Raw genomic sequence first — 12016 nt, forward strand, 5'->3', positions numbered from 1 at the left:
AGTCAAATGCTTTTTGGAAGAAGGGTCATAATGAAGCATTCTCTTGAAAGAGAACGCAAGGAGTGTTAATAGCTCCCATCACTATAGTGATTTCACCCTTTAGAAAAGCAAGCATCGTGGAAGGTGGAAAATGCAAATTAAGAATGCATTTGTAAATCTTTCCTCCAGTTTATCTAAAACCTTAGGATGTGGTTGTGGCCTCAAGCTTTAAGGCATGGATTTTGTGTCATTTGTATCTAGTGGATGCAACATCAAAAGAATAGGACAGCGATTTTGTGTTGTCATGTCGGGCATATTTTACAATCTGACTGAGTATCAATACATAGCCACAGTAGCCCACACTTTCTCTAAGAAATTAGGAAGATTCGCAATTTTCTTTAACAAGAATGATAAAATGTTCGCTACACCTGCAGCTAAAATTACACTAAGCCCAAGTCCCACCACACTTTTGGTGATGACTTGCAGTCACCCAATATTTAGGGCTGTTGTTGAGGTGTCAGCTTTTCTGAAACAATTGGTCACTTCTTGCGAGATTGTCATATATGGCTTTCTCCAAGAATGGAGCCAGTTTCGTAGTTTTCATGGGCATTCAAAATCTGATAGATTTGGATATCTCAAGACCAAAGCTGTGCAACCAAGACACTATTTTATAGTAACATTCTTTTTCTTTTGAGTAGCGAAAGGAAAGTGTGTCCTGTTTCTAAATTTATTTTTATTCCAACTTTGAGACTCATCCACAGCTGAAGGTTGGGGAGGAGTGAGCTACTCCCAGCTTTCAAAATGTTGTCTTAAGAGCAGCCCTAATGACCTTGCCCATGTTTTTTTCTCCCTACTCTTCCTCTCACCATAGAGAAAACACTCCTGACCCAAACTCTCATTGACACCACTCCTTGGTAGCACAACTGAGATCTGGAACTGGATGTGAAGAAATCGCTGGAAACTGTATGGCACGGTGTGCTGGAGAACCACTGCACTGCCTCACCTCGATGTGGAGATGCCGGTGATGGACTGGGGTTGACAATTGTAAACAATTTTACAACACCAATTTATAGTCCAGCAATTTTATTTGAAATTCACAAGCTTTCGGAGGTTTCCTCCTTCGTCAGGTGAACGTTGTTGGAAATGAAATCCTCGAAATGAAATCGCATTTATAAATCACAGAACAATGCTTGGTGATTACAGACAGTTTTTTCAACTGCCCGTTGCCAAGGCAATCAGTGTGCAGACAGACAGGTGTTACCTACAAGGTCTCCGAATATACAAATCACCAAAAAAAAAACAGAGATAGAGGGGTAGAAACATAGAAAAGACAGCAACTGACCCGTTATATTAAAAACAGATAACATTTGTTCGCTGGTGGGGTAACGTGTAGCGTGACATGAACCCAAGATCCCGGTTGAGGCTGTCCTCATGGGTGCGGAACTTGGCTATCAATTTCTGCTCGACAATTTTGCGTTGTCGTGTGTCTCGAAGGCCGCCTCGGAGTACGCTTACCCGAAGATCGGTGGCTGAATGTCCTTGACTGCTGAAGTGTTCCCCGACTGCCTCACCTCATCACATTATTTCAGATCTTCATTGGTCTATTGTTATAAAATACGAAAGAAGTCCACTTTGAACCTAGGAGTTAACAGTTTATGTTCATTTTGTATGTGTTAAAAGATGTCTCATGCACAGTCTCTATTATGTTCTATAGAAAAGGGACCCAAGACCACACTTCCATTTGAGACGATGTAGAGTGAGCTTTTACAGCACCGTGGTGCCATCTGATGGTAGGTTTAAGACATAATATTTTGAATGATTCACTGAGCCTGTACCTTGATAGTGTTGTATAATATAAGAAGGTGGTGAAGTAAACCACACCAAAAGGATTTGGCTACGTTCTTTTTAATAGTCTTGCATTCGAGTTCCGTAGCAAAAGGAATGAAAAAGCTCTCAATACAAATAAACATGGTCCACTGTTACTAACACTGTGCCAGACGGTTAATTTGGATTGGAAGCTGTGTTCAGTTTACCATTGCAGGTACTACAAGCAATGTAGATATGTGTTGCCACCAACTCAAGCCAGTTTAGAAATCTCATTGACGACCTCATTGATATTCCTTCACTTGGCCACACTCAAGTTCACATACTTCACTCCCAAAGAAGGAAAGTACAGTTGGACACATTTGTTATAATGTAAGCTGCAGATAAACCCAATCTTTGATCACTTTTATTACAGAAATAAAAATCTTTAAAGTACACAAAATGCAGTTTGCAACAGTGGGTGGATTTCGAAGGGAGATGCAAGTGCTAAACACGTGAGATTTATTTTCATGGGAGACTTCTAGGCAACCCTGGAAAATTTCAATTTTTATACTTTATTTGATGCATTTCTAACATTTTGGAGCCTATAGTAATTGTGCCTTTCAAGCCAAAAATAATTTCTCTTGGAAAGATTACAGATATTTTAAATATGAAAATAAAAGTAGTTGTACAGACTTCAGTACACCTTTACAGGGTAATGTAAATCTGACCTCCGATACATTGGTCCTGATTTTAACTCCGGACAAGTCTTGAGCGGGTCGGGGGCGAGGTGAGTTGAAACTCAACAACTGCTGCTGCAGAAATCAGGCCCCGGCCATTAACGTGCCTCAAATAGGTGGGAAGAAGCCACCATGAGCATGTAAACAAACTGAAAGGTGCTAAGTTACAGAACAGAGCCGGATACCACAACTCACCCACAGAGGCCAACCGTCTGCATCATTGATCACAGTAATATGTAGTAAAATTTTAAGTATAGGAATCCAAACTATGTAAAACTCACTGCCATTCCTCGCACCCTCTTTTTGTTTACATACCTTGCAAGTGCAGTGACAGGAATGCTCAATCAGAACTAGTTCATGTATTTATAGCAGGAAGAATCTCATCTAAAAAAAAGCTTCTGCAGCTCATATTAATGAAATAAATCTTCACATAGGACAACTATCGGGCATGGTCCAGAAGTTACTTGGAGGAAAATAGATTTTATTTTTTAAAAAGCTGTTTTTGAGCATCTTTCTTTACAGTTTTTCCAGGGACAAACTCTAAATGAACACAATTGTAATTGCAACTCTCAAACCATCAGTTGTCCATGAACTGGATGAGGTAACAGTGGGAGAAAGTGACATCTGATTGCTTTTAAAAGCTTTCAGTGCCACTATCCAACCAATCTGATTAATTGATTCTGACAACCTCAATTCCCAGTGAGAGAAAGCTGATTTTTCTTGTAAAATGCTGACTAGTTGACACGGGTTAAAAAGCTGACGGTGCACTTAAAAAGCTGACAGCATGTATGGTTAGGATGCATTAGAAAAGCCTGTTTAATGGAAGTTAAAATAGTATTCACGTCTGAACTTTACCATTATTTTCCAGAGGTAACTGTTGAATACAAGTTTGGTCTTCCAGTAATCTCCATCACACTTCCCTCCAGAAAAGAGCGTTGCCAGTTTATTGTGAAGCCTCTGTTGATGAATGTTGGAGACTTTCTTAAGGACTTGAAGGATGAGGATCAAGGCATCGACAGTGTTGCAATCTTTTCAGAAGGTGATTGTTATTCAGTGCATTTGAAACCACCCATTACATACTAGTACAGTCATTCTACTGCTGCTTCCTTTGACACTGTGGCAATTAGTCTAAAGTACTCTTTATTTTGGGTGGGGGATGGGGGTAGAGAAAGAAATCCATTTCTATTTGGTTTCTGATGCCCTGAACAGGACTGCATCCCCTCAGTGTTTATAGGTCCAGTGCTAATTGGATCTGTGGGACAGTATTCAATTGCAATCTTAATACATGCGTATCCTAAACAGCACTGGAGAAATGGAAATGTGAACTGGGTGGCTTACAGAAGCTTAATTGAAGAATGGCATTTGGTGGTGAGATGAATACAAAACTCAGCGCCATTTAGTTGAAAACTGTAAATTCACAAGCAATGCTAATGGTTGGCTGTTGTGTTATATACCACCACTGCTGTTAGTCCCATACCAAATCATCTGGTGCTCAGTAAATAGAACTTCTAATGGTTGCTGAATCCATTCTTTCAGTTGCGATTGTATCTCTGTACAGTAATTTAACTTGTATACAATTTTGCCACCTGTGTAGTGAAATAATTGAACCTTTTTTCAATAACTAACTATTACAGCCTCTAACATAAATACCACAGCTCATCACGTAGTGACATGAAGATGTAATCATGCAATCAATAGCGCTTCCACGATTTATAAAAAATTAATTACATAACCATGCTTACTAACGAGGAGGAACGCGATGGACACCTACAGACGCTGAAAGACGCCCTAGTAAGAACGGGATATGACGCTCGACTCATCGATCGACAGTTCCGACGGGCCACAGCAAAAAATCGCATAGACCTCCTCAGGAGACTAACACGGGACGCAACCAACAGAGTACCCTTTGTCGTCCAGTACTTCCCCGGAGCGGAGAAACTACGCCATGTTCTCCGCAGCCTTCAACATGTCATCAATGAGGACAGCACCTCGCTATGGCCATCCCCACACCTCCACTACTCGCCTTTAAACAGCCACCCAACCTCAAACAGACCATCGTTCGCAGCAAACTACCTAGCTTTCAAGAGAACAGCGTCCACGACGCCACACAACCCTGCCACGGTAACCTCTGCAAGACATGCCAGATCATCGACACAGATACCACCATCACACGAGAGGACACCACCCACCAGGTGCATGGTTCATACTCCTGTGACTCGGCCAACGTTGTCTACCTCATACGTTGCAGGAAAGGATGCCCCAGAGCATGGTACATTGGCGAGACCATGCAGACGCTGCGACAACGGATGAACGGACACCGCGCAACAATCGCCAAACAGGAGGGTTCCCTCCCAGTCGGGGAACACTTCAGCAGTCATGGACATTCATCCACCGACCTTCGGGTAAGCGTACTCCAAGGCGGCCTTCGAGACACACGACAACGCAAAATCGTCGAGCAGAAATTGATAGCCAAGTTCCGCACCCATGAGGACGGCCTCAACCGGGATCTTGGGTTCATGTCACGCTACACGTTACCCCACCAGCGAACAAATGTTATCTGTTTTTAATATAATGGGTCATTTGCTGGCTCTCTCTGCCTTCCGGATGTTTCTGCCTCTCTCTGTTTTTCTTCTCTGTTTTTTTTTCCTGTTTGTTTTTTTGTTGAATGTGTATTCGGGGGTTCTGCAGGTGACACCTCTCTGTCTGAACACGGTGATTGCCTTGGCAACGGGCAGTTGCAGGGGCAGTCTGTAAACACCATGTATTGTTCTATATGTATAAATGCGTAGGCTTCAAGGAGCTCTTGAAACATTTGCCTGAGGAAGGAGAAAATCTCCGAAAGCTTGTGAATTTAAAATAAAATTGCTGGACTATAACTTGGTGTTGTAAAATTGTTTACAATTACTAAAAATGTAGTAGCCTACTTTGGATTGGTACATTGTGGAAAATTGACTTGACACCAGTTTATGTAATTTGTGAGCCAGGTGTGTCTTATGAGCTGGCAAATCACATGAATTGTATAATAATCTTGATTTTAAAAACAAATCTGGGTGGATTTGAAGCTGTAGAAAGGAAGATGTCTTGCTTTATTTTATGTAATTTCAATGTGAGAATTTTGAAGTCCCTACTGAAGTTGGGAATACTTTCAACAGGTCTCAATGTAGCCATGGGATGGAATGCTGGACCTCAGCAGGAAGGTCAACACTGCTCATCTCCTGCAGTCATACCTGCTGTTCTCGGGTGGAGATGTCCAGACCTTGAACTGGCTGTTTATGCTAGCTGCAGATCTCTGGGAAGGAAAGGGGGAGAAGCAAGAAAGACAACCAGTTTTTTTTTGTAATTTGCAATTATCTTTCTTCACAACCAATGTTTGTCTGCCTGCAGATGGCACTAGAGTTGCAGCCACGACACCGATGATCGTTTTACTAACAAAGAACTTTGAACTGGTTGTTAATGATGCGAAGTATTTTGTAAAGACCCCTCTTAGAGGTAAGAGAGATTTCTTGACTGCATTTTGGACAAAATAATCATTTTTTCATGACGTTTGGAAACCTTTGCAAACAATTTTTTTAAAATTATGTTTGTAGGAAAGCAAACCTCCTGATGGGTTTCTGGAAGCATCTCACAGTTATTACTTTAAAAGTTAGATAAGACAGTTATCTGCCTACATCCTCACTCCCATAATAAAACAACTCTACACTAAAGTGTGCTTTGCCTAAATAGTACTTTGTACAGAAAAGTGTTTTTGTAAAGTCAGGTACAAAGTTCACACATCTTCCCAGCTGTTCTTCAAATGGTTGATCTGTACCTTAACTCCATTTATCTGCCTTTACTCCATATCCCTTGGTACCCTAAACTAATAAAAACAATCTATCGATCTTAGTCTTGAAAATTTCAATTGACCCAGTATTCACAGACTTTTGGGTACGAGTTTTCCCACTTTCCACAACCCTTTGCGTGAAAGTGCTTCCTGATTTCAATCCAAAATGGCCTAGTTCTAATTTTAAGACTATGTCACATTCTTAAATTAAGTGCCAGCTCCATTCATAAGTGAACCAGAGCTGTGGTTATTTCTACCTTTATGAACCCTGTTTAATAGCCTTATCAAAAATTTGGTTTGAGTTCACATGACCTACCTTCCATCTTGTATGGTATATGCATATGGTATTCACCCTTCACATTCTGTCAGTTGAAGTGCTGGAAAGAGGTCTGAATGCTTAGAGCTGAATTATAATAGTTACGCATCAATGTTCCATTAGCTGGCTGTGTAGTGTCCTTTGGGGGCCAATGTCTGAATTATTATTTAATCTCCATTATCTATCGCACTGCGTTCACTCTTTCAGGTGATGCTTATGATTGTGAAATAAATGTCTTTTACTCGTTTGTGTTGGCAAAATGAGGAGAGATCAGTCTTAAAACCGGTTGAGCTTGTCTATATAATTTGATTCAGTTTGCATACCTTTTCAGGAGCTGGATTTTGTATGGCTAATTCAGACTCTCCTGCTTTTTCCCTGCTGGCTGCTGCATTATGTTTATATTGCCCACTGGTGCCAGTTTATTCAAGTCATAAATTGTGGCTTTCTGCTTATGTACGTAGCATCTGACAGCAAGTGTGGAAATGTATATACTTTAGCAAATATACTTTTGAATGCATCAGTCCTGCTAAATGACAACAGTATAAATGGGGCAGTATCAAGCATTCTGATCATGCAAATTCAGATGCTGAGTCCGTATTAATTGCTTAGAGACTCCATGTGGATGGATTGTTGGTAGAGTCTCAAAGGTTGTTCTTTGTGAACATGGATCCATGATGTGAACCTTCTTAAAAACAAAATTTTTGTGCTGGATGTGTTCTGAGCCATGATTTGGATACTCTATCTTTAATAAAAACGTTAAATTTGTTGAAAAGGCTGTTTTTTAATTTTAAAATTCTCATCCTCATGTTCGAATCCCTCCATCGTCCCTCCCTATCTCTGTAACTTCCTGCAGCCCTACAACCCTCTGAGAGCTCTGCTTTCTTCCAGCTCTGGCCTCTTGTGCATCGCCCACTTCCTTCGCCCCCACAATTGGCGGCTGTTTCTTCAGCTGCCTAGGCCCTAAGCTCTGAATTCCCTCCATAAATCTCATTTTTTAATTTGTTCATGGGATGTGGACGTTGCTGGCGAGGCCAGCATTTATTGCCCATCCCTAATTGCCCTTGAGAAAGTGGTGGTGAGCCGCCGCCTTGAACCGCTGCAATCTGTGTGGTGAAGGTTCTCCCACAGTGCTGTTAGGTAGGGAGTACCAGGATTTTGACCCAGCGACGATGAAGGAACGGCGATATATTTCCAAGTCGGGATGGTGTGTGACTTGGAGGGGAATGTGCAGGTGATGTTCCCATGTGCCTGCTGCCCTTGTCCTTCTAGGTGTGTAGAGGTCACTGATTTGGAAGGTGCTGTCAAAGAAGCCTTAGCGAGTTGCTGCAGTGCATCCTGTGGATGGTACACGCTGTGCCAGTGGTGAAGGGAGTGAATGTTTAGGGTGGCGGATGGGGTGCTAATCAAGCGGGCTGCTTTGTCCTGGATGGTGTCGAGCTTCTTGTATTGTTGGAGCTGCACTCATCCAGGCAAGTGGAGAGTATTCCATCACTCCTAAATTGGGCCTTGTAGATGGTGGAAAGGCTTTGGGGAATCAGGAGGTGAGTCACTCGCCGCCGAATACCCAGCCTCTGACCTCCTCTGTGTCTCATCTCCTTTTAAGATGCTCCTTAAAACCTACCTCTTTGACCAAGCTTTTGGTCACCTTCTTTGGCTCGATGTCAATTTATGTCTCATTATGCCCTTGTGAAGCACCTTGGGACATTTTACTTCGTTAAAGGCACTATATAAATCCAAGTTTTGTTCCATTGGCTCGATGAGTTTACCAAGTGAGAAGCTGAGCTGTTCACACGAGGAAGATCCCAGCTTTCGTCCATAGTTGGTGCGGAGCTAAGTCAATCTCGGGGGTGCTACAGTTCGCCTTAGCACCCTTGAGTTATCCAGAAACCCCACTGGAAGAACGTGCTTTTGGACACTTGGCTGTAATGTCCCTAGAATCAAATAGTTTGTCAACAGGCTCACACATAAATAATAGACACTTTGGCATGATACTCGAGGGTAACTCACACTTGTGGAATCATACCTTAATGAGAAGTTAATGTCTCGAGGAAAGAAAGACCTTGCATTTTCATAATGCCTATCACAACCTCAGGACTTCCCAAAGTGTTTCACAGCCAATGAAGTACTTTTGAAGTGTAGTCGAGGCAGGAAAGAAAATTAGGGAGGGAACAAAAGTAGAAGCTAAGGACTAGCAGCCCTTCGGAATTCTGAAAGGGGAGGGGAGAGAAAGATGACTTTGGTGGTGGGATCGTGCTGGAGGCCATATTTTAAAGAACAAAAAGGGGGCAGTCATACTGCTAGGAGTGTACTATAGACCCCCAAACATTCAGATGGAGATAGAAGAGCAAATATGTAGGCAAATTTCTGAGGTGCAAAAACAATAGGGCAGGGATAGGGGATTTCAACTACCCTAATATTAACTGGGATACAATCAGTGCAAAAGATATAGATGGCGCAGAATTCGTAAATTGCCCTCAGGAGAACCTTTTTAGCCAGTACGTTGCAAGCCCAACAAGAGCGGGGGCAGTGCTGGATTTAGTTTTAGGGAATGAAGCTGGGCAGGTGGAAGGAGAATCAGTGGGCGAGCATTTTGGTGGTAATGATCATAATTCAGTTAGATTTAACATAGTTATGGAAAAGGACAAATATAGAACAGGAGTTAAAGTTCTAAATTGGGGAAAGGCCAATTTTACTAAGCTGAGAAGTGGTTTAGCAAAAGTGGACTGGAAACAGCTATTTGAAGGTAAATTAGTGTCAGAGCAGTGGCAGGCATTCAAGCAGTTCAGAGTAAACATGTTCCCACAAAGAAAAAGGGCAGGGCTGCCAAATCTAGAGCCCTCTGGATGACAAGGAACATACAGGGTAAGATAAGGCAAAAAAGGGAATCATATGTCAGACACCAAGAGCTCAATACTGCAGAAATTAGCACAGCAAAGAGAGGGCTTGAAAAATATACTGGCAAGTAAAATTAAGGAAAACACAAAAATGTTTGTGTGGAGGTGGAAGATGGTGGGTACGGTTCTTAATGAATACTTTACGTCTGTTTTCACAAAAGAGGGGGACGATGCAGACATTGTAGTTAAGGAGGAGGAGTGTGAAATATTGGATGGGATAAACATAGTGAGAGAGGAAGTATTAAGGGGATTAGCAACTTTGAAAGTAGATAAATCGCCAGACCCATATGAAATGTATCCCAGGCTGCTGAGAAGCAAGGGAGGAAATGAGGCTTTGACCATCATTTTCCGATCCTCCCTGGCTACAGGCGTGGTGCCAGAGGATTGGAGGACTGCTAGTGTTGTACCGTTGTTTAAAAAAGGAGAAAGAGGTAGACTGAGCAATTATAGGCCAATCAGTCTAACCTCGGTGGTGGGCAAATTATTGGAATCAATTCTGAGGGCAGCATAAATCGTCATTTAGAAAGGCACGGGTTAATCAAGGACAGTTAGCATGGATTTGTTAAAGGAAGGTCGTGTCTGACTAACTTGATTGAATTTTTTGAGGAGGCAACAAGGAGAGCCGATGAGGGTAACGCGTTTGATCTAGTGTACATGGATTTTAGCAAGGCTTTTGACAAGGTCCTGCATGGCAGACTGGTCAAAAAAGTACAAGCACATGGGATCCAAGGGAAAGTGGCTAGTTGGATCCAAAATTGGCTCAGTGGCAGAAAGCAAAGGGTAATGGTCAATGGGTGTTTTTGTGACTGGAAGGCTGTTTCCAGTGGGGTTCTGTAAGGCTCAGTACTCGGTCCCTTGCTTTTTGTGGTATATATTAATGATCTGGACTTGAAAGTGAGGCTTGATCAAGAAGTTTGCATATGATACAAAAATTGGCCTTGTGGTTGATAGTGAGGAGGAAAGCTGCAGACTGCAGGAAGATATCAATGGACTGGTCAGGTGAGCAGAAAAATGGCAAGTGGAATTCAATCCAGAGAAGTGTGAGGTAATGCATTTGCGGAGGGCAAATAAGGCAAGGGAGTACACAATAAATGGGAGGATACTGAGGTGTAGAGGAACAAAGGAACCTTGGAGTGCATGTCCACAGTTCCCTGAAGGTAACAGGACAGATAGATAAGGTGGTTAAAAAGGCATACGGGATACTTTCCTTTATTAGCCGAGGCATAGAATATAAGAGCAGGGAGGTTCTGCTAGAACTGTTTAAAACATTGGTTAGGCCACAGCTTGAGTACTGTGTACAGTACTGGTCATCACATTATAGGAAAGATGTAATTGCCCTAGAGAGGGTACAGAGAAGATTTATGAGGATGTTGCCAGGGCTGGGGATTTTAGCTATGAGGAAAGATTGGATAGGCTGGGGTTGTTTTCTTCGGAACAAAGGACGCTGAGGGGAAATTTAATTGAGGTGTATAAAATTATGACGGGACTAGATAGAGTAGATAGGGAGGACGTATTTCCCTTAGCAGAGGGGTCAGTGACCAGGGGGCATAAATTTAAAGTAATTGGTAGAAGGATTAGAGGGGAGCTGAGGAGAAATCTTTTCACCCAGAGGGTGGTGGGGGTCTGGAACTCACTGCCTGAAAGGGTGGTGGAGGCAGAAACCCTCAACTCATTTTAAAAAGTACTTGGATGTGCACTTGAAGTGCCGTAACCTACAGGGCTACGGACCAAGTGCTGAAAAGTGGAATTAAGCTGGATAGTTCTTTTTTCGACTGGCACAGACATGACGGGCCGAATGGCTTCCAGCTGTGGCATAACTTTCTATGATTCAATGGAGGTGGTGGAAATGGCAGAGGACGATACGTTGAATGTGGAGGCTGGTGGGGTGGAAGGTGAGGACAAGGGGGGCCCTATCATGGTTCTGGGAGGGAAGGGAAGGGGTGAGGGCAGAAGTGCGGGAAATAGGACGGACCCGGTTGAGGGCCCTGTCAACTACAGTGGAGGGCCCTGCCATTGCCATCACCTCCGGTGCCATCCCACCAACAAACACATCTTCCTCACCTCTTTCAGCATTCCGAAGGGACCGCTCCATCCGCGACACTCTGGTCCACTCTTCCAACACCCGCTCTCCTCCCCACGGCACCTTCCCGTGTGAGCGCAGGAGATGCAACACCTGCCCTTTCACCTCCTCCCTTCCCACCGTCCAGGGCCCCAAACACTCCTTCCAGGTGAATCAGCGGTTTACTTGTTGTACTTTCAATTTAGTATATACTGTATTCACTGCTCACAATGCGGTCTCCTCTACATTGGGGAGACCAAACGCAGACTGGGTGATCACTTTGCTGAACACCTCCGCTCTGTCCGCAAGCGTGACCCTGACCTGCCGGTCGCTTGCCATTTTAATTCCTCGTCCCACTTCCACTCTGACCTCTGTCTTCGGCCTCTTACACTATCCCAATGAAGT

At 43.1% G+C, this 12016-nt stretch overlaps 1 protein-coding gene across 1 annotated transcript in view; it reads left to right on the forward strand.

Annotated features, from left to right (window-relative positions):
• The window catches only part of LOC137326449 (calcium uniporter protein, mitochondrial-like), a 121915-nt gene that overhangs the window by 97624 nt on the left and 12275 nt on the right, over positions 1–12016 (forward strand). Inside the window, exons 2-4 of the mRNA XM_067991559.1 lie at positions 1694–1769; positions 3391–3561; positions 5907–6011. Coding sequence (XP_067847660.1) covers positions 1694–1769; positions 3391–3561; positions 5907–6011 — 352 coding nt within the window. The remainder of the gene's footprint in view (positions 1–1693; positions 1770–3390; positions 3562–5906; positions 6012–12016) is intronic.

This window comes from Heptranchias perlo, chromosome 1 (assembly GCF_035084215.1).
Source record: "Heptranchias perlo isolate sHepPer1 chromosome 1, sHepPer1.hap1, whole genome shotgun sequence".
NCBI classification, from domain to species: Eukaryota; Metazoa; Chordata; class Chondrichthyes; order Hexanchiformes; family Hexanchidae; genus Heptranchias; species Heptranchias perlo.